General features: G+C 39.1%; 1 protein-coding gene across 13 annotated transcripts in view; it reads right to left on the bottom strand.

The window, feature by feature from the left end:
- The window catches only part of LOC131201703 (ankyrin repeat domain-containing protein 26-like), a 168,523-nt gene that overhangs the window by 83,483 nt on the left and 61,007 nt on the right, over window positions 1–24,033 (bottom strand). For 12 of the 13 annotated variants that reach the window (XM_058189803.1, XM_058189806.1, XM_058189802.1 and 9 more), the window contains 8 exons: window positions 20,379–20,525; window positions 13,775–14,731; window positions 12,819–12,971; window positions 8,328–8,503; window positions 8,072–8,165; window positions 7,715–7,792; window positions 3,140–3,274; window positions 1,341–1,453 (listed from right to left, as the gene is read on the bottom strand). In XM_058189803.1, the coding sequence (XP_058045786.1) occupies window positions 1,341–1,453; window positions 3,140–3,274; window positions 7,715–7,792; window positions 8,072–8,165; window positions 8,328–8,503; window positions 12,819–12,971; window positions 13,775–14,731; window positions 20,379–20,525 (1,853 nt within the window). The remainder of the gene's footprint in view (window positions 1–1,340; window positions 1,454–3,139; window positions 3,275–7,714; window positions 7,793–8,071; window positions 8,166–8,327; window positions 8,504–12,818; window positions 12,972–13,774; window positions 14,732–20,378; window positions 20,526–24,033) is intronic. The other variant, XM_058189808.1, reaches the window with a different exon arrangement.

Below are 24,033 nucleotides of genomic sequence, written 5' to 3'. Positions count from 1 at the left end.
ATGTTTTAGACCTTGTTCATTAGTCTACCTAATTAGACCTAATGATTTACTATGTTTTAGACCTTGTTCATTAGTCTACAAATAGCCATTTTAAAATGACCAAAATTTAAATTTAACATCGTTTTTCCGATACTTGTAGATGCACAAATTAATTAATAATTCACATAATAGTTTGCACCGCTAAAGCATACAATGTTTTCTTCATGTTTCTATCAACTGTAATGTTATATTCTTTCATCTATTTTGCAGCAAAACTACTATTATTTCCATTGTAGTTAATTCCTTTGGGGATTATAATTTTATTAATGTATAATTCAATATGTCTTCATTTCTTTTTTAACACCATGCATTTGTTGCTCCTTGCTTAACAACCAGTTGAAGTTTCAAAAAACTCCACAAAAGTTACTTATGACCCCCGCCTCAAAGTTATGATTGGCACACCCCATTGCAGACACATGATCGCATTTTAGATATTTGACCCCCTACTCACATTTACAACCAGCTGTAGCATACCATGGTCATGTGACCATTATTTGAAATGTTTTTTGCTGCTTTCCAGCAAAAAAACAAAAACAAAACACTATTTGAGGGAATGGATTTGCTTAACAAACATTATTCGCTTAACTAACAATGACTCACTTTATGACCATTGTAAAATCAAGTCAGATCATATATTGCACCTCTTAATGACTGGGCTCAAGGCTGTTAAGGGAGGACAATGAGTAGTTCTTGACTTATGACCACAATTGGGACTGGAACCGTCACTAAGTGATGCAGCCTTTAAGTGAGTTGTATCCAGTTTTACAACTGTTTTACTATGGTCTTTAAACAAATTCAGCCATTTAATTTGCTTTTCAGAAGTCCCCTGGGAAGGTCATAAATTGTGGTCACATGACCCACTGACACTGCAAGTATTGTAAATGCATGCTGGTTGCCAAATAATCAAGTATATCATAAGCCCAGGAACATTGCCGAAGCTGAAAATGCAAGAACTGGTAGGTAGTCACTGCTTTCAGGTCCCTCGTAACTTTGAACAGTTGTTAAACAAATGGTTATAGCCAGTGGTGGGATTCAGCCAGTTCGCACCACTTCGGGAGAACCGGTTGTTAACTGTCTGAGCAGTTTGGCAAACTGGTTGTTGGAAGAAATCATTAGTGCAGAGAACCGGTTGTTAAATTACTTGAATCCCACCACTGGTTATAGCACAAAGAGGTAGTGCATAACATGCAGAAAACAGGGATATTAGCTTTTATATGTAAGATTATTTCATTATAGCAATGTTAAATATATTTAACATAAAAATTCTATACACAGAAAGCATCTTCACAATAAAAAGTTACCCATTATATTCTTTTTGTAATTCACTGTTCCTTTTCATTTCTTGATCTAGGCGCATTTCCACTGATCGCTTTAATTCTAGTACCTTCTTTACTCTTTTCTTTTCATTCTCAAACTGTAAAAGAGTAAGAACATAATTTCCAGACTTGACAACATTTTAAACAGCATATGTTTTAACGCACTGATAAATCTGTGATGATATTCTACCTTCACTTTGAGCTTTGTGAAATAAAATGACTGTATTGAAATATATTTTATTTCTTTCCATAATTTTCAAAATTACAGTTTTGTTAAGACCCTGCCACTTTGTCCAGATTTTAAATAAGCATCCTGATGCTATAGTGCAGCAGCAATCTCTGAGAAAGTTCCAGTGTTGGTAAAACTTTCTGCTAAGAAGCTGTACTATGAAAGAAATAAGGTAATTTGGAACAAAGTTTTGGGCTTTCATGAGCTTTTCAATTAAATTTTTGAACCACACTCATCTGTGAATGCTAACAGCATGCCAAAGAATGTCAAAAAGGATTGAAATCTCTTTCATTGTCAATCAGTAATCCTTGAGATCAAATTATTAATGACTGTTGCAATCACAAAATTTTAGGAGATACAGGTATCTTGAGAATTGAAACAGGTCTTAGTTTTATTTTTGCTTCATCTAGCTCTTGTCCTAAATAATTTTGTGACCTTCTGCAAGCTGCAGTAGCACAACGACTTGGTCAGGTGATTGAAATATATTATGTCAAAGGCACTTAGACATCTGTTTCAAGTCCAGCAATTTCTTTTACACTTATTTATAAAATTCACAAATTATAATATTTTATCACTTTTATGCAAAAAATGTAGATTTCATCATTCTGTCTCAAAACTGCAAAATTCAGACATCATCATCACCTTCTTTTCACGACCTCATAATCTCTTGTGGGGTGGAGTCTGGGGAACTGAATGGAGCTTGCCAAGCGTTTTAATGGCCAGATGCCATTCTTGTTGCAACAGTTTTGCAAAATTTAGGCATCTAGACCTTTGTTTATTTTCTTTATTTGATTTAAAGTTAAGAATTTAAAGGAGCCTAGCTCAAAAGCCCCTATATTATTTTTTTCTGTGCTCTGTTAGCATCTTTGTGTTTGAGAGAACTCACAAAGGTTAAGTGGTAAAAAGAACTTTACTCAACTTTTTTCAGTTCCTACAAAAGTAAAAATAGTTTTTCTACTGTATTTACCTGAGCCTTATGAAATATTGTTTTATTTATTTATGATCTTTCAAAATTCTCATTACCAATTTATTATTTAAATAGATAGCAGGATTTAAAAATACTGTTTCCTAAAAGCATTGTGAATCTAGCAGTTAGATCAATTAGACAGGATAAGTAGAAAATATAAAAACATAAAAAATTCTCATCTGCACCATTAAAATCCACTCCCACTAAAATCTATGAGGCAAAAGACTTACAGCATGATGTTCCATATCTGAATCCGTTACGACTGCTTCTCTCATCCAGATAACTTCTGGTTCTGATCTCATACATAATGAAATCCTTAATGAATTCTGAATCTAAGATATTTAAGGCTTATTTATTGTTTATTGATTCCAGGAGCTCATATGAATGTTTTATTTCTTCAATTTTACCTGTGAGGTAGTTTGAACTAAGTGACTTAGTGACTGGTCTAAAGCACCAAGACTCAGTGAGTTTTCCATGGCTGAATGTGGATTAAACTTGCTCTCCCTAGTCTGAATCTGATACCTCAACCATAATACCAATTGTTTCTTCATCATTTAAAACACAATGAATTGTTGATACTGAAACTACCTGAGATATTAGTTCTGTCTTTTCCTTGTCAAGCTCAGAAAGACGAATCCCAAGTTTTGATTTTAATTTCAGTTCTTCTTTCCACAAATTCTGAGCATCTTGTGCAGTTACTGAAAGCATAGTTTCCTTCTGGACCTGAGGAGAAATTGAATTGCTTCTGAATAAAAATAATTACAAAGGAGCCCTTGAAATAGCCAAGAAACCTTTATGTAGATACCAAATTTAATTCAGGTAACGAAGATCAGATTTCTGTATGGAAATGGCAGATTGAAGACAGCACCAGAGACCATGGTAAATGAAGAGCCAACACGTATACTGGCTCTGTAATTCTTTTCCAGACAAGCAGAAGACTTGAGGTTATCCACAAATGCTCCAGACAGTTGGATTTACAGCTCAGGGAGACAAGGTTATAGCCATCTTGCTCAAAACATAGTCAGACTCTTTAAAAGGAGACTGGATTGGTATTCTTTCTTTCCTAATGTTTGTTATATTTCTAATACAAGAGCAAGATTCACACCCATAGATGTTTAGTCCGTGTTTCAAATCCATTTCAAATCCTATTATTCATATTTTCTTTACATCTTTATTGCTAATTTGACATATCAATGGCTGCATAAATGATTGCATCATTTATGAAGTACAGTCTTATTCTCAGAAGAGAACAGTATTAAGCAAAGATACAATAGGTTCTTAAGAAAACTGGCACTTTAAGCATGCATGCCTATTCAAAGACAGCCACAGAATCAAAGACTTTCATTAAAATAATAAAAGTACCATGTCATAAAGTCTGCTTCTTTTATATCCCCACATATATTATTGTTACATTTCTAACCCTCTGGACCCGGTGAGCGACCCAGATTGAATCTTGCAGCAATTCACACTGCTTGAAATTTTTCATTTGCCTATGCTATGGTCTAGTTATGATAAAAAACAAAATACTTTCTCAAATATTTATGATCTTTTAACATTATTGTTTTTACAGCTGAAATATTTATATCTAATAGTAACAATTATATTGCAAAATATTCTATAGTCATAATTAGTTTCAGAATACCAATAGCTCTCAAAGTAAATACATTTTAGCAAATTATCAATAATAATAATACCACGTTTCTACTCATATTTTTGTTTGTTTGACCATCAACTAAATAGGATCAGACCTGATTAATGTTTGGAATGGGAGATCACAGAAAAATCTCTGAATTACAGGTAGTCCTTGATTTATGATTGGCTGTTTAATGACTATTCAGAGTTATGACAGTCTGAGAATGAGTGCTTGTCTGGAGGTTCTAGGAGAGTGCAGCTATCATATAACTTTGACCAAGATTGGTATACTTGTTCTATCTGGGATGATTGTCCTCTTCTACCAAGCTCGGGAGGGATGTACATGAAGCAGTGAGCAAGGAAGACAATACTCGACTATTCAGATAGATCAGCCAAATCAACCCTGGTAATCAATGGGGTGACAGATATTGCAGCTAGATCCCTCTCACATCCAAATGGGTGTTTTATGGTCCAATGATTTGTGATGTCTTTTGCCAGTTTCTGTACAGTACAATGGATTTGGACTTCCAAATGCATGGCTTGCTTAATGACCCAATGATTTTCTTAATGGCTGCCATAAAAATGATTGTAAAATTGGGGCTGGGCACATGGTGCCTTGACTTATGACTCAAGACTTACACCCGAAATTCACTTCCAGGGAACATAGCTAACTGAAAACACACCCGGGGCAAGATCTCTGAAGGATTTTTCTTTGGGGTGTTGCTCTTCTGCCTTCTAACTGAAAGGGCTGATATCCCATCAGCTTTTATGACCCACCCAGCCAGGGTATGTAGAAGAACTTCCCCTCACAACCCTTCAATACAGCTGTAAGCAGATAAACGGTTTCTGGAGTTGAACTTGCCAAAAGCTGCAATCTATTTGGGGGTTGAAGAAGCCGTCATTTTAAAATTCACCTTTCAAACGGAGAGTAAGTTAAGCCTACCTCTTCTTAATCACCTTCAACAATTATTATCCTATCTTAAGCCAATTTAAAAGAGGCTCTTTCTAGCAACAGCCTGCTATTTTTTGAAGACCCGCACCATTTTAGGGATCTCTTTTTGTCTCAAACAACAAGGAAGAAGGCTTCTAAGGCAAGCCAAATAAGGAAGTGTGCTGAGGGAAAAAAAAGCTGACAGAGAAAGATAAAGATGGAAAGCCGTGATTTTAGTTTACTATTGTAGTAACTGGTAACTTGATCTTCTTAGTTGTGAGTAGCTAAAACCTTGATTCTGTCTAAAAGAGGAAGCCAAGTTGGTGGAGCAAAATATTAGAGATACTTTGAGATTAGAGAAAAAGAAAGGCCTACAAGTCTTTGATACTTCCAGAGAAGAAAAAGGTTTTACTCCATGAAGATAAGCTGGAAGGAGTGACTTAAAGTTAATGAGTTAACTGAAATCAGGATGCATTTTTCTCTGCTTGATATGTGCAGCTGAAAGAAAGGTCTGACCCAAAATTTGAAAATGTATTTTTTTTACATATATATATAATGCTTAAGTAACTCTTAAAGTAGGCAAAAGCTACTGAAAATGTATTTGAGAGTACCTGTATTAAGAGAAAGTTACAGAAAATGATTTAAAGAAAAGTTTAAAGAAAAACTCTGTAGGTTAAAAAGGATGTTTATAAAAGAAAAAAAATATTCTATAAGGGTAGTTTGGAGGGAGGGAGCAAAATGCAATACTGAACTTCAAAGCTTGTATGTTAGGAAGTCAGAGAAAAAGATGTATTAGAAAGTTTTGATTTTTAAAAAGGGGGGGGGTTGTTTTTAAAAAGTTTAGTACTTTGAAAAAAAGGGGTGAAAGAAAAGGCCTCTTTTTTTTGAAGAAAAAAAGGGGTGAAAGAAAAGGTCCTTTTTTCCAGTAATGCCAAAGAATTTGAAAGAATACAGTAAATTCTATAAATGAAAATGGTGACAATTCACAAAGATTACTAGGTGCAAATAGAAATACACATTATTTCCATAGCAAGGAAGATAAAGCAGGAATGGTTAAATTGACTATTTAAAGAGGAAATTATGTTCTTATTTGGATATCACTTGTAGAATTTTTGCTTGTGAAGAAAAAAAAGAAATCTTGACCTTGGTTTTGTTGATTAGAAAGATTTGGTGTTATAGAAATGGCTAGTTATATATTAATGTGTAAAAGCAAAAAGGTGAGGTTGGAATGTGTTTATCTTGTACTGTGCCAGGAAGAGTTGGAAGTCAATGCCCCCTTTTCTTTCTTTTTCTTTTCCCCCTTGTATCTCACACACCCCTTTTCCTGTTCCTCTCTTAATTTCCTATTTTCTTTTCTTTTTTGTATTTTATATAATAAAATAAAAAATGAAAAATGTTAACGCTTACATCCAAAATTCTAATCTAAATTGCAATTATAATTCAAGGACTATCTATACTGTATAGGCTAGAATATGAAATTGGAAAACATGCTGAAAGAAGGCAATGACAAACTATTTTAATGCCACAAAAATTTATTTGGACATAACCATAAAATCTCCAAAGCTAATATCAATTAAAAAGAGAATTTTCATCTCAATTTTCCAAGGCTAATAAGTCTTAGTGAATACCGAATAAAACTATTAAGAAACTACATTTCACATGTCACTGATTTTCCACTTTAAGACTTGCTTTCAAAACAAAAAAAATGAAATTTACATGTTTACAAGAATGTAATTTTAAAACTCTCAAGTCCTAAAAGAGATTTTTAAGAGTTTCAAATAGTAAAGTGACTCTAAGAAGAATATTTAATTAATAATTACAATTAAAATAAAATAACCCTGATTGGCTGTTTTCTTCCATATATGATTACATTCAGTTCTGAATATGCTATATTAGCTATACTATTCTCTCAGAAATAATTGATAATAATTAACTATATGGACACCCTTATTCTCCCTTTATTCTGCAATGTCCTTATACAAAAATGCTTGGGCGTGTGGTTGGACTAGATGACCTACAAGGTCCATTCCAATACTGTTAATCTATTTTTTAGAAAGCAAGAGCACCGAAGCTCTCAAGAGTCCAAATATCACTAGCTTTTGTTTCCTGCACTCATTCACACGTTATTATTGTAAGAATCTTATTTCAAATATGTATGTAATTAGAGGATGATTGAATGTACAAAAAAGTATATACGAAATAAGCATGATGTTATATTGTAAGCTACACAAAAGAAAAAGTGTTAGAAAAGTATGTACCAGACTAGTCGCACCATGTCTAATGTTTTTAAATTGTATATTTAATAAAACTTTAATAATAATAATAATAAAAGAATCTTGTTTCAATTTATTTTAGTTCCCTGTATTTGTGAATAAAGCTGGCTATACTTTATGTCCACATGAGACACCCAAACTGCACAGCCAGTGCAGTTCTCTTAAACTGCCTGATATCTATGATTCTTTCTTGTGCAATATATAAAGATTAACAGAAATCAAAGGGAATGACCTACAAGTGAAATGTGTTGATTATCTTATATGTGAATTATCCTTGTCTCGAAAATACTGCTGATCGCTTCATTTTTATGAAAATTAACACAATACCTGGTGGTTTAATTGTTCCTCTAGATTGATTTTTGCTGTCTGTAAGCTGGTTATCAATTCCTCAAGATGATTATGAACCTAGATCACCACAAAAGAAATCAAGAGTCATTATGCAAGTTGCAAAAGTCTTCAGTCTTCAGAAATTTTCTAAAAATCTATTTTTTAATTTACATTCCTTACTATTGTTACATTCATGATTTCAATAATTTCAATTAATTTATCACTTCTGAAAATGAAGGAAACTAATTCAGTATGCTATAATAGCTGTCTGAAATATTACATTTTTTTAAATTATAAAAAACAATGAAGGAATTAAACATGAAATCTTATTTCCCCAAAATATTATGGCTGACTTACAGAAACACTATCCTGTAGATCTTTTTGAAGTATTTCAATTCTATTACTTTGCTGGTTTGTTGTAGCTTCCAATCTGGCATTTTCTATTTCAAGTCTTTAAAAAAAAACCATATAGTTTCAAAACAGGATACAATGCAACTATATTTCTTCCTCTTTATGCGTTTCAATGATTCTATAATATATGGAAGTATAAATTGCAGAAGAATTTTTTATCAATTCTTATAATTTAGTATATTTAAATTTCAACATGTTTTACCTCTGTATGTGCTCTTCTAATTGTTTTATAGTATTGTTTGTTCCTGATGATGCTACAAGAAGATCCTGTAGTTTCTGAGATGCCGCACTTGCTTCACGTTCCTTAATATCCAAAGCATGTCTTAATTCACGAGTAGATCTTTCACACTGGATAGTCTGTACTTCTGAATCTTGCAACTGTAAAATTTGAGAGCTAATATAGCTTAGCCAAAAAATAGGTGCAATGTGCTCCTCCTATGATATACCCTACCACAGCCTAGTCACCTCATTGTAGACTTCTGAAGTTTCTAAATCTCCTTCAACGGCATCCCTATACACAGCGCACTGCAGTAATTTTACTGGGAAATAACTAGTGGATAGCTAATTTATTTATTTATTATTTATTATTATTATATTTGTATACCGCCCTTCTCACTCAGGGCGGTTCACAGCCAATAAAAACCATAATACATATAATACAGATTAAAAACAGTATAAAAAACTAATTCGATAAATGGCCTAAAAATTTAAATACGATTAAAACCCCATTTTAAAACCCCAATTAAAAACCCCTAATTTAAAACTATGTTCAAGCTAGTCCTGCACGTTGAAATAACAACGTCTTCAGCTCGCGGCGGAAGGTCCGGAGGTCAGGGAGTTGACGAAGCCCAGGAGGCAGCTCGTTCCAGAGGGCAGGAGCCCCCACAGAGAAGGCCCTCCCCCTGGAGGTCGCCAGCCGACATTGTTTGGCTGACTTTATCCGAAGGAGGCCCTCTCTGTGAGAGCATACTGGTCGGTGTGAGGCTACTGGTGGCAGTAGGCGGTCCTGTAAGTAACCCGGTCCTAAGCCATGGAGTGCTTTAAAGGTGATAACAAGCACCTTGAATTGGACACGGAAGACCACCGGGAGCCAGTGCAGACTGTGCAGGAGAGGTGTCACATGGGAGCCACGAGGAGCTCCCTCTATCACCCGCGCAGCCTCATTCTGGACCAGTTGAAGCCTCTGTGTACCCTTCAAGAGAAGCCCCATGTAGAGAGCATTGCAGTAGTCCAGGCGGGATGTAACAAGAGCGTGAGTGACTGTGCATGAAGCCCTGTCCAGAAAGGGGCGCAACTGGCGTAGCAGGCGAACCTGATAAAAAGCTCCCCTGGCGATGGCCGTCATGTTCTTCTAAAGACAGCCGTACACCCAGGAGGACGCCCAGATTGCAAGCCCTCTCCGTGGGGGCCAACGACTCGCCCCCAACGGTCAGCGATGGAGTTAGCTGACTGTACCGGGCTGCCGGCATCCACAGCCACTCGGTCTTGGTGGGATTGAACCTGAGTCTATTTCTCCCCCTCCAGACCCGTACGGCCTCCAGACACTGGGACATCACTTCAACAGCCTCGTTGGGGTGGTTAGGGGTGGAGATATACAGCTGTGTATCATCAGCGTATAGATGACAACTCACCCCAAAACCACGGATGATCTCACCCAGCGGCTTCATATAGATGTTGAACAGAAGAGGCAAGAGAACCAACCCTTGCGGCACTCCACATAAGAGGCGCTTCGGGGCCGATCTCTGCCCTCCTGTCAACACCGTCTGCGACCGGTCGGAGAGGTAGGATAAGAACCACTGATGAACGGTGCCCCCCACTCCAAGTCCCCCGAGCCGGCGCAGCAGGATACCATGGCTGAGAGATCTAGTAGGACCAGGACAGAGGAGCAGCCTCTGTCCTGAGCCCTCCAGAGATCATCAACCAACACGACCAAGGCCGTTTCCATGCTGTAACCAGGCCGAAAACCGGACTGGAACGGATCTAGATAGACAGTTTCATCCAGGTACTGGGGTAACTGTCGTGCAACCACACTTTCAACAACCTTCGCCACAAAACGAAGGTTGGAAACAGGAAGGTAATTTGCTAAAATAGCTGGATCCAGAGAAGGCTTCTTGAGGAGGGGCCTCACCACCGCCTCTTTCAAGGCGGTAGGGAAGACACTCTCCATCAAAGAAGCATTAACAATTCCCTGGAGCCAGCCTCGTGTAACCTCCCGGGTGGCCAGTCCAGTAAACATGTGGTCGCATTCAGTCCCCCCAGTATCCTGTCCATATCCTCAGGAGCCACAGAATCAAACTCATCCCAGATAGTAACCCCAAGACCTGCCTCTCCCATCCCGCCCGGATCTACCCAATCTGTGTCCAAACCTTCTCGAATCTGAGCGATTTTATCAAACAGATATTGTCCAAACTCCTCAGCACAGCCCTGTAAGGGCTCCTCCACTGCTCCCTGGTGAAGGAGCGAGCGGGTCACCCTAAACAGGGTGGCCGGGCGGTTATCTGCTGATGCAATGAGAGTGGAAAAATATTCCCGTTTTGCCACCCTCATTGCCACTAGATAGGTCCGAATTTGAGACCTAACTAGTGTCCGGTCAGATTCGGAGCGGCTGGCCGTCCAGATGCTCTCTAGGCGTCTTTGTCGGCATTTCATCTCTCTCAGCCCCTCAGAATACTAGGGGGCTAATCGAGATCGGCACCGAGTCAGAGGCCGCAAAGGCACAACGCGATCTAGAGCACCAGCCGCCGCCCGATCCCAGGCGGTGACTAGAGCTCCAGCCGAGCCGTGGGCTAAATCCTCAGGGAATGGCCCAAGCTCCGTTTGGAACCTCTCTGGGTCCATCAGGTGCCTGGGACGGAACCAACAAATCGGTTCCGTCTCCCTGCGGCGGGGGTCAGCGGTTCAAAAGTCCAGCTGAAAGAGCGAATGATCTGACCATGACAGGGGTCTAATAACTAACTCTCCTAACTCCAGATCATTCAACCATTGTCCAGAGACAAAAATCAAGCCCAGAGTGTTTCCCCCCAGTGTGAGTGGGACCATTCACTAACTGGGTCAGGTCCAAGGCCGTCATGGAAGCCATGAACTCCCGAGCCGACATGGATGCCACCCCCGCTGACGGCAGATTGAAATCCCCCATGACCATAAGCCTGGGGGTCTCTACCGCCGTCCTGGCGATCACATCCAGTAGCTCGGGCAGGGTTTCTGTCACGCAGCAAGGAGCCAGGTACATGATCAGTAAACCCACCTGCATCCCTAGGCCCCATTTCACAAGGAGGGACTCACATCTGGCTATCTGCGGCACAGTGATCTCCCTCGGCTCTAGACTCTTGTTAATAATAACCGCCACCCCCCACCCCTACCCTGGGCCCTCGCCTGATGAAATGCACGGAAACCCGGTGGGCACATCTCTACCAGGGGAACCCCACCTTCCGTGCCCAACCAGGTCTCCGAAATGCCTATAAGGTCCGCGCCCCCCTCCTGTATAAGATCAGAGATGAGGGGGGCTTTATTTACGACAGACCTGGCATTGCATAACATCAGGCGAAGGCCTAGCCTCTGGGGATTTAAGCCACTCAGGGAACAGGAAACTACTGGGGGTCCGGAGTGTGCAATCGCTCGTAGATAGCGAGTGCGCACTCCCCGAACCTGATATGGGCCCCCGCATCCGCCATACCTGCCCCTCCCACTTACCGTGCAGATGAAACCGCCCTCATGGCCTTGAGCTCTAGCCTCCTCTTCCACCTTCGAACCAACAATGTCTATTCCGCGAGCCATCACAGGATCTAGCGGTGGCCCTGATAGGTGTCCCCCTAAACCTATCTTCGCCATCCCACCCCTCCCCATGGTTAAATTATTTAAAAATTTACTATAGCACAAATTTAAAAAGCCCCTAAGCCTTCTCTTAGCAGCATGCCGCCTCTCGGGATTCCAAAATCCGTCATCGATAGAGTGGAGGGCCATGTCCGCGAGAGGGGGGAAACTCGCAGGTCAAGAAGCTGCGATCGCGAGTACATTTCGGAGTTTATAGAGGACGGCAGATGGTAAAAGCCTTAATCTGGCCAGTCCAGGTGGTCATGGCAGAAGTTCCGGATGGTAAATGGGGTTTAAACTCCCCAGGTAGAAGCGATGATGTTAGGTGACAATACTGACGCAGGATGGTAGGACCCTAATAGAAGCAAGGTAATCTTTTGTTTCACATACAATGAAACATCATGAACAAATGGCAAATGGAGACTTTTTGTTAAAGAGCAGATCTACAATTGATCCTTTGAAGGAAGAACAAAACAGGAAAAGTCCCTCCCCATCTGCTGAGATTTCCTCCAACCAGAATGCCTTCAATCTAGCCCAAGCAGCAACTCAATAAGCTCAGCATACTTGATGACAATGGAAAGAAGAAACCTGAATATTATCTGCATAGAGAAGGCACCCAGACCTATAATCTTTGATAATAATTAATGTACTTATTACATACAGAGGATGAGTAGCCTGGGGGACATCATAACCTTTATGCATCCCACAGTATAAATGCCAGAGAGCCAAATGATATTCTACTTTCTGGAAGGTATTCTTAATGTAGGAAAAGAACCATGGCAAAACTATTTCAAACACAAATGCATCAGAAAGTGTGGGATGTCATCTCTTCTGCTTCCATAGTAGAAAATATAAAGCATTTACTAAACTGTTGCAAGCATACCTTACATTTCATCCTTTCTATTTCCTTCAGAAATTGCTGTTTATCCTCCTCCAAGTCAATACGATAACGTGTTGAAACTTCCAATGAAGCTTCTGTCATGGATTGCTTTTTGAGGGAATCTGCAAGTTCTTGTTGCAATTGCCTTATTGTACTCTAAAAAGATTTTTAATGAAATAATTCATACAAAATAGACTGATGGTTGCATTTTAATTTATCTAAGTAATATTTATAATAGGTAAAATGTTCAATTGCATTTATTTATAGGTGTTTATGTATATTTGTATATGTCTCTATGTTCATATAGACCATACACAAGTAATTTTCTTTCTTGACTAATATGAACTGAAGCAATGAACAATTTACTAGCAGAAGGAATGCAAAATTATTTAAAATAACTTTGAAGTGTGCTTAATTGTAAAGGTAAAGGTAAATGTTCCCCACGCACATATGTGCTAGTCGTTCCCGACTCTAGGGGGCGGTGCTCATCTCCGTTTTAAAGCCGAAGAGCCAGCGCTGTCCAAAGACATCTCCATGGTCATGTAGCTGTCATGACTCAACGCCAAAGGCACACGGAACGCTGTTACCTTCCCACAAAAGGTGGTCCCTATTTTTCTACTTGCATTTTTTATGTGCTTTCGAACTGCTAGGTTGACAGAAGCTGGGACAAATAACAGGAGTTCACCCCATTACACGGCACTAGGGATTCGAACCGCTGAACTGCCGACTTTTCGATCAACAAGCTCAGCGCCCTAGCCACTAAGCCACCTTGAGCTTAATTGTACATATACCATCTAACAGTTGTGCTGTAAAACAGCAATATTTCACTTCCTTATAAAGTCCATCATTACCATATTCAATTAATATAGTGTCTCCAAGGAAAAATTAAGCTGTTTACAAATCTATATCCTGAAAAATGATTACATTGAGGGAATTGACAGAACGTAAATCATACTTACCTCTCTGTCTATTTTTTCAGATTCATATTTAATGACTTGGTCCTTTAAATTATTACATTTTGTGATTAATTCTTTATTTCTCTCTTCCATCATCTCAACCTGCTTTTCAGTGTCAGCTCTGAGCTTATTAAAAATATCACTGAATTTATCTTGAACATCAGTCACTGCTTTTTCTTTGATAATGCCCTTGTTCTGAAAATCTTCAAGCTGTTGTCGAAGTAAGAGATTTTCACTTTGGACTTGTGCTAGACGTTCTTGCATAGATTCCTGTTTTATTACATATTTGCTTAGTTGTTCCTTTGCGACTTGTTGTGCATTTTCACGTTCTTTCAGTTGGCACTGTGACTGATTTAGATCCCTTTGAATACTATCTAACAGCAAGTTCTTTTCCCGGAGACTGTGAGTTGCATGGTGAAGCTCATTTTCTAGACTATTAGCTTTACTTTCAGCTTTCCCTAACTGTTGAGACAAGCCACTGTTTGTTTCTCGTACAGTACATATGTCATGATTCAATTTGTCTTTTAAGCGGAGCCATTCATCCCTCTCTCGCTGAAGCAACCGTTCAAGATCACTTTTTGATACCTGACAACGATCAAGTTCCTGAAGAGCAGAACTCAAACGAGAACGTAGTGAATCAAGTTCTATTTCCAATCTTTCTTTATTTTCCTTGAAATGCTCCAATTTGGATGCTAACATTGCAACCTCAGTTTTTGATACATTTATTTGTCCATTGTATTGGAAAACTGTTTGAGTCAAAGCGTCTTCATTTAGTTTCAGTTCTTTTTTAAGTTCTTCATTTTTTTCTTTCAAACTTTCATTTTCTTCCAAATATTTGCTTTCATCCTCCTGGTGCTGAATCCTGATGCGATCAAGTTCTAATTTTAATACAGCAAGTTCATCTTGGAGTATTTGATTTCTGTGTAATAATTCATTTTCATGGTCCTGATTATCAATGATCTGAATATTTAATAAGCAGAAGGATAACAAATAAATTCATAGAATCCAGAGATGTAAAGCTACATTCTAGGAGATCAAACAAATTTATGTTGGATAAAAGTTATCAATCAACAGATAACATTCAGAATATCTAAACAGTACTTCAGAAATGGACACATTATGTCTTTCATGAGTTCCTAAGAGAGATGATGTGGAAGATGTTGCTACACATGCATCCTGATTGTGGCTTTCCAATCATTCATCAAACACACTGAGAACAAAAATCTGGATACCTTTTGTCTGAACAATAATTACTTTTCATTCTTATAGAGCGTAACAGATGTGTGATAATATGACAACTATATATTTTCTTTTCAAAATAGTATGCTCCTTTCAAATTTTCTTAATTTTAATCAATCTTAGTCTACCATAGAGATAATTTAAAGAGAAAAAGTTTATAGCAACATAAAAAAGCTCTCAATTTCTTAACCAAAATTTAATTAGAAATCACATTTATTAAGTTCATTTATAAACCACACTTCTAAAGCCACCCATCTTATAGTCTGTCTATTGATCTTGAGAGAAAATTGAACTAACAAAAATAAGAAACAAATTCCATACTGTGCCTTTCTCTTTAATGTTTATGTAAAATGGTTTCTTTGCAGATTATGCTCACAAAGTTTTAAATATACCGTGTTTTCCCGAAAATAAGACCCTGTCTTATATTTTTTTGAACCCTGAAATAAGTGATTGGCCTTATTGCCATGCACTCAAAAGCCTGATTGGGCTTATTATCAGGGGGTGTCTTATTTGGGGGGAAACAGGGTAGTTAGTTCACAATTTATGACCACTCATTCAGCAATGGGTTGACGTTACCCTGGTGATAAATGAAAGGTTTTATAATTTATGGCCATCACAGTGCCCTATGTGATTATAATCTGGGTACTTGACAACCTGTTCACAGAGGAAGCTGGCAGGGAAAGTTGTAAGCCACCACCAATACGTTGGTTCCGTCCCAGGCGCCTGATGGACCCTGAGAGGTTCCTGACGGAGTTTGGGCCGTTTCCTGAGGGTCTAGCCCACTGCATGGCTGAAGAATTAGTCGCGGCTTGGGAACTGGCCGCGGCTGGGGCTCTAGACCGTGTCGTGCCTTTGCGGCCTCTGACCCGGCGTAGGTCTCAACCAGCTCCTTGGTTCTCTGAGGAGCTGAGGGAGATGAAACGCCGGAGAAGACGCCTAGAGAGTGCTTGGAGATCCAGCCGTTCGGAGGCTGACTGGGCACTAGTTAGGTCTTATAGTAGGACCTACCTAATGGCACTGAGGGAAGTGAGACGTCTCTACGTCTCCTCCCTCATTGCGTAGGCAGATAACCGCCCGGCCACCCTGTTTCGGGTGACCCGCTCCCTCCTTCAACAGGGGGTGCGGGATGACCCGTTGCAAGGGCGTGCCAAGGAGTTTAGTGGTTATCTATATGATAAAATCGTTCAGCTTCGGGATGGCTTGGATCATAATTGGGTGGATCCAGGTGAGAGGTCGGAGACCCATCTTGTTGAGACTGTTTGGGATGGATTTCATCCTGTGGCTCCTGAGGACATGGACAGGTTGTTGGGGAGGTTGAATGCCACCACATGTTTACTGGACCCGTGCCCCTCCTGGCTGGTACTGGCCACGCAGGAGGTGACACGAGGCTGGCTCCGGGGGATTATCAATGCTTCTTTGTTGGAAGGGGTTGTCCCTGCCGCCTTGAAAGAGGCGGTGGTAAGACCCCTCCTCAAGAAGCCTTCCCTGGACCCAGCTGTTTTAGGAAATTATCGTCCGGTCTCCAACCTTCGCTTTGTGGTGAAGGTTGTAGAGAGTGTGGTGGCATGTCAACTACCCCAATACCTGGATGGAACTGTCTATCTGGACCCGTTCCAGTCCGGCTTTCGGAGACGGCTTTGGTCGCGTTGGTTGATGATCTCTGGAGGGCCAGGGATAGGGGTTATTCCTCTGTCCTGGTCCTATTAGACCTCTCAGCAGCTTTTGATACCATCGACCATGGTATCCTGCTGCACCGGTTGGAGGGATTGGGAGTGGGAGGCACCGTTTATCGGTGGTTCTCCTCCTATCTCTCTGACCGGTCGCAGACAGTGTTGGCAGGGGCAGAGATCGACCCGAGGCGCCTCACTTGTGGGTGCCGCAGGGTCGATTCTCTCGCCTCCTCCCTCATTGCGAGGCAGATAACCGCCTGCCACCCTGTTTCGGGTGACCCGCTCCCTCCTTCAACAGGGGGTGCGGGATGACCCGTTGCAAGGGCGTGCCAAGGAGTTTAGTGGTTATCTATATGATAAAATCGTTCAGCTTCGGGATGGCTTGGATCATAATTGGGTGGATCCAGGTGAGAGGTCGGAGACCCATCTTGTTGAGACTGTTTGGGATGGATTTCATCCTGTGGCTCCTGAGGACATGGACAGGTTGTTGGGGAGGTTGAATGCCACCACATGTTTACTGGACCCGTGCCCCTCCTGGCTGGTACTGGCCACGCAGGAGGTGACACGAGGCTGGCTCCGGGGGATTATCAATGCTTCTTTGTTGGAAGGGGTTGTCCCTGCCGCCTTGAAAGAGGCGGTGGTAAGACCCCTCCTCAAGAAGCCTTCCCTGGACCCAGCTGTTTTAGGAAATTATCGTCCGGTCTCCAACCTTCGCTTTGTGGTGAAGGTTGTAGAGAGTGTGGTGGCATGTCAACTACCCCAATACCTGGATGGAACTGTCTATCTGGACCCGTTCCAGTCCGGCTTTCGGAGACGGCTTTGGTCGCGTTGGTTGATGATCTCTGGAGGGCCAGGGATAGGGGTTATTCCTCTGTCCTGGTCCTATTAGACCTCTCAGCAGCTTTTGATACCATCGACCATGGTATCCTGCTGCACCGGTTGGAGGGATTGGGAGTGGGAGGCACCGTTTATCGGTGGTTCTCCTCCTATCTCTCTGACCGGTCGCAGACAGTGTTGGCAGGGGGGCAGAGATCGACCCCGAGACGCCTCACTTGTGGGGTGCCGCAGGGGTCGATTCTCTCGCCTCTCCTGTTCAGCATCTATATGAAGCTGCTGGATGAGATCATCAATGGTTTTGGGGTGAGATACCAACTGTACGCTGATGATACACAGCTGTACTTTTCCACCCCAGGCCACCCCAATGAAGCTATCAAAGTACTGTCCCGGTGTCTGGAAGCTGTACGGGTCTGGATGGGGAGAAACAGGCTCAAGCTCAATCCCTCCAAGACGGAGTGGCTGTGGATGCCGGCACCCCGGTACAGCCAGCTGCAGCCGCGGCTGACTGTTGGGGGCGAATCACTGGCCCCGATGGAAAGGGTGCGCAACTTGGGCATTCTCCTGGATGGGTGGCTGTCTTTTGAAGATCACCTGACGGCCGTCTCCAGGAGAGCTTTTTATCAGGTCCGCCTGATTCGCCAGTTGCGCCCCTTCCTTGACCGGGATGCCCTATGCACGGTCACTCATGCTCTCGTTACTTCTCGCTTGGATTACTGCAATGCTCTCTACATGGGGCTCCCCTTGAAAAGCACCCGGAGGCTCCAGTTGGTTCAGAATGCAGCTGCGCGGGTGATAGAGGGAGCCGCTCGTGGCTCCCATGTGACACCATTCCTGCGCAGGCTGCACTGGCTACCTGTGGTCTTTCGGGTGCGCTTCAAGGTGCTGGTTACTACCTTTAAAGTGCTCCATGGCATAGGGCCGGGCTATTTACGGGACCACCTACTGCCACCGACTGCCTCCCACCGACCCGTGCGTTCTCACAGAGGGGGACTCCTTAGGGTGCCGTCCGCCAGGCAATGTCGGCTGGCGACCCCCAGGGGAAGGGCCTTCTCTGTGGGGGCTCCCACCCTCTGGAATGAACTTCCCCCAGGACTCCACCAACTTCCTGACCTTCGAACCTTTCGCCGCGAGCTTAAGACATATCTATTTATTTGCGCAGGACTGGCGTAGGATTTTAGTTTTTAGATTGGGGTTTTATTGTTTTAATGATATTTTAATTTGGGCCAATTTAATAAGTTTTTAAAATATGATTTTTATCTTGTATTTATTCTTGTTCTATTTTACCTGGCTGTAAACTGAGTCCTTCGGGAGAAGGGCGGTATAAAAATCCAATTAAATAAATAAATAAATAAATAAATCTGCCAGGACGACTCTTTCTAATCTCTGGGGGCTGGTTGAAAAAGATCCATGAAGAAATCCAAGTAGGATTTTCAGCCACAGAGCGAAAAGGCTTCTAAAATCTTTTTGCTTTCTGGCTGAAAATCTTGCTTGGATTTTGGCATGAAGGATTTTCAGTCCTAATAGTCCTGCCTCTCTGCTTAGGGGCTGAAAATCCTCCATGCCAATAGAAGCAGGATTTTCAGCCATTGGAGAATTTTAAACTCCAGAATGGAGAGATTTCAGAAACCTTTCAATCCAGTGCTGAAAATCCAATGGCTCTTACATCCAATATTTCCATGTACTTCCTCACTCCATCCTCTACTTGGCAGTTCCTGGGGCTTGCAACTTTCTGCTGGCTTCCCCACTGATTTGATTGTAGAAAGCCAGCAGGCAGTTGACTCATCTAACAACAGAGCATTCAGTTAATGACAGCAACGAGGACTGCTGGATTGCTGCTGCTAAACAAAGCAGTCGCATTTACAGCTGTACCACTTAATGATGCAAATTCTTGTCTCAATTATGGTCAAAAGTTGAGGACTAGGATATTTATATAAATTGAAAAATGTCTCCTTTGAGTCACTTGACTCCTAGTAAATTCATGGTGTCATCCATGAATTATCATTGCAATAATGTGAAAAAATGTTTGCCACTGTTGTCTTCAAAGATGTTTTATAATTTGCTAATCTAGTCCATTGTTAATATTCCCTGAGAATGTCCTACCCAAAGATTCACCAGACTTGATTCAGCTTGTGTTGCAAAACTGAACAAATTCTGCCACTTCTTCTACCAAATGAGGCCATAAAATGAACAGCTGCTCTCTTAAATAATTGAAAAATATTTTTCTTACAAATATTGTTCTCTAAAATACATCACTGTCAAAAAAGGTAAAGGAAGATCTTATGTATAAACAAATGTATGAACAGTACTTAGTTAATAATACTGATTCTTCTTGAATCACAGGTTTTAAATCTACATCATAGTTTAAGATTTAATTACTGATTTATAAAAGTATGTCCTTACTTACTTAATATATTGAAAGTAGTTTACCATTTCCTCTCTCCCATTCATGCATACAAATATATAAATATAAGGGCAAAATCCCTAAATAATTATCAATTAAATAGAACCTATCTCCCTTAGGGACCATACATTTTGTGGTGAAAAAAATTCTATGAGCCTTCATAACAGCCAATATATTGGAAAGATTACATAGTTCAAGCAGCAAGGTGTTCCAGAGCATTGAACAGGCACTTCAAAGGCCTCCAACCCCTTCTCCTCACATAGAATGACAATCCTTAGCATCTCTTCCCTGGACATACAAACAGGATGGGTTGAAACTGACAGAGAGAGATGATTCAATCCAATGTAATATCTAGTAGCTAAACCACACAGAACTTTACAGGTAATGATCAGAACTTTGATTTGTACCAATGAAGCTGAAAACAGTTTTATATATTTAAAATATTTGGCAAAGCGGATACCTCTGAGTGTTTAGTTGCTTCTTTTTTTGATTCTTCTTCCAATTCCTTCCGCCTCCAGAAGTGGGTATTTAAAATATCTTCTTGTATGGCTCTCGCATTTTGTTCTTGACAAAGTTGTCTCTGTGTTTCATTACGTTCTTCTTCAACCTATAAAATATCAGCCTTGTAGTAAAGTAACAAACTGACCAGTTTGTTATGATCTGACAGATTGTGCCTGTGTATACAGCCACAACTACTGTATAAGGAGTAGAAGTTATATTGTATCAGAGAATACAATATGCATTAAAGGAATACTAACAATTGAGCAACTAAATAAAAAAATCTCTAACACTAATAGTTAAACATATGTAAAGTAATTACTAGGAACATTAGAAACAATGTTACTAAACAGTCATTTTTGCAGCAATATGTTAGTAATTATCTATAGCTGAATAAAATACGGATTTGAATTTCTCCAGTTACTTTAGACCTGGTGCTGTTCTATACAGGTTCGTTATGAACAGTTTTCTTGACTGTTTTGTAATTGATTCATGCTAAAAATTTGGGTAAAACCAAGTGATTGAGTAATTGATAAGGACTAATATTACATTTTCTGAAATAAAATATTAATTTCAATCTTATGTAGCATTTAAATGAAAAAACACAACCTTGTGAGATTCTTTTCTAAATGTATTTATTCTACTGAATAAATCACAAAATAAATGAAAATATTGTATACTTATTGTAGAGAAGCCAAGATACTAAATACTTGGATGGAAGCAAATATCACTTTAACACCAAAGGAAGATTCAGATTTAACACAGATAAAAAATTATAGGCCAATATTATTACTAAATGTAGATTATAAAATATATGGCTCAATAATAGCAGAGAGACTAAAAAGATTCTTGAATGAATTTATACACTCAGACCAGAATGGATTTTTACTTAAAAGACGAATTAAAAACAATATGAGAATTATTTTGAATATGTTGGAGTATTATGAAGTACATTCTAAAAAACAAATGGCATTGATCTTTTTAGATGCACAGAAAGCATTTGACAATGTAAATTGGCAATTTATATCACTACAATTAAAATATATGAACTTTGGTGAAAAATTTACTAATATGATTAGGGCAATATATTCTAAAGAAACTGCAAATGTGATAGTTAATGGGAACATGACACAGAATTTTAATATAAGGAAAGGCACAAGACAAGGATGTCCCTTGTCCCCTCTACTATTTATATTAATATTGGAAGTGTTAAACAGAAACATTAGACAAGATTCAGAAATAAAAGGCATGGAAATAAAAAAATAAAAATAAAAACTACAGGCGTTTGCTGATGACCTGGTATTTATCCTAGAAGAACCACAAGACACTGGACCCAAATTAATAAAAAAATAGAAGAATATAGTGAAGTTGCAGGACTGAAAATAAATAGAGAAAACCAAGATACTAGTGAAAAATTTTACAGATAAAAAAAAAGAATTGATTAAGAAGACTGGAGGCATAAAAGACTATTAACTGGATCTTCAACTGGGTGGCATGCCTTTCTATGGTATGGGAAAAACAAAATACATAGTTATTTCCAAAGACATTATGTTAGAAATGCTTTGCTGTTAGTATGGGGGAAAAACATTATATGAAAATACCACTCTGGCTCTCCACAGTGGAGACACTGATACATCCAAATGTTGTTAAACTGGAAAAATTATAAGATATAAAGATATTTTGAATGGAAACTAAGCAAGATTTGAAAAAAAAATCAAGGGATTAATTTAGCATGTGGTCGCACATGCAAATACAATCAAGGTATGAAAAAGATGTAAAAATTTATAGTTTTTATAAAGAACCAACAGCATTAGATCAGATACTACTAGGGACAGATGAAAAACTAATTTTAAAAATGTATAGCTATATATTGAGCATTAAAATGGAAGAAGTGAAAGAAACAATGTTAGTGTGGGCCAAAAACTTTGGGTATACTATAGTTAGATAAATGGCAGAAACTGTTGGATAGAAATTATAAATTAACAATATCTTAACAAAGAATTTCCTATAAGGAAAATCTATATAAGTGTTTTATAGGTGACATTTTCCACCAGCAAGATTGGCAAAGATGTTTAAGGATATGTTTGCTAAGTGTTGGAAATGTAATCAAATACTGGCTTGTACTATCACATGTGGTGGACATGCCCAAAGGCAAAAAAATACTGGACAAAAATACAACATGGTTGGAAAAAATAGTAAAGTAACACATAGATTTAAAGCCAGAAATATTTTTGTTGGGTATTCTAACAGAAAAATATAATAAAGGGAATACATATTTAATTTTACATGTGTTAACAGCAGCGAGAACTGTTTTTGATGAGATAAAGAGATCCCTACAGATGAAAGTGTAATAAAAAAAATAGACCGCGCAGAGATGGATAGACTATTACTCAAAATAAAGGAGAAGGAAGAAACAGAATACTTTTTAACATGGGACTTATTTTACCAATGGTTAGTTAACAGAAACAGAAGTTAGAAACTTAAAAGTTTAAGAGAATGATTAACTATATAATGAAAGTTTACTAGTATGAATAAGCTAGTATTACTATTACTATCTGATTATTTTCAATGATATGTATATTATTATTTTTCAAAACTAATTGTACTCAGACAACACGCTGTCCATGTAGACATTTTTATGTTACTAAAGAAAAATGTATAAATAAAATATATAAAAAAAGAAAAGAAAATATTATATACTGATTTTAAAACAAGCTTACTATTTGTCAAAAAGCATTCACAAGGTTTAGTAACTCTTGAGGGGTTTTAGTACAACCTACATCTGTTGTACTTGGTGGGAAATTAATCTTCTTTAAATTATTTTCTTTCACAGGAGGAAAAGAGAAGGAAAAGCTAGGAAGCAAGCTTCCCTGATAACTATTAGGTATGTTTCTTTGACCAAAGGATTATAAATATTAGAGCTTCCCAAAGAAAGGCTGGAGAATGAAGAGATCAATTCCTGATTAGGCTGATCAGAATTTTTCATTATATAAAAATCAGGATATCCTTGGTAGTTTGCCTCATCTTCCATAGCTCCCCAATTATAATATTTCTATATATAATCTGAACAATTCATCATTTTTAGTAATTTGATTTGATGTTACCCATATGACTTTTAAGCTTCCTGCATATTCTTCATTGTGCTACTCTACTAAGGCAGTTATTGCTCACTTTAACAGACACGGTATCAGGCAAAAGATCCTCAAATTTGCTGCTTCCTCAATATCAAAAGAAGAAACGGACAAAAAAATAATTAAATTTGAATTTGTGCAGATTATGCACAATTGTTTGAGCGAAAACATTAGAACGTGGATAAAATCTGCAAAGCTACATTATTGGCATATCCAATCTCCTTGCTTCAGCTGACATCATAAACAACACAATGTCTCTATATAATTATGAGGTCACTAAAATTCTTTTAAGGCTATTTTCTTTTTTCTCTCAAAGTTTTTTCCTGATTATAAGCAAAATGCATAAAACATCTGTATTTTCAAATTAAAATATGGTTAATTTTTAATTCTAACTTTTCTAAAAGAAAAAAGAATTAAAATGAAGTGCCTACTTAATTTTCAGCTACTGGATATCTGAAAGAAATGTGGTTAAATAGCAGATCGAAA

Source organism: Ahaetulla prasina, chromosome 7, assembly GCF_028640845.1.
Source record: "Ahaetulla prasina isolate Xishuangbanna chromosome 7, ASM2864084v1, whole genome shotgun sequence".
NCBI classification, from domain to species: domain Eukaryota; kingdom Metazoa; phylum Chordata; class Lepidosauria; order Squamata; family Colubridae; genus Ahaetulla; species Ahaetulla prasina.
This window is presented reverse-complemented; position numbering and strand designations above follow the sequence as displayed.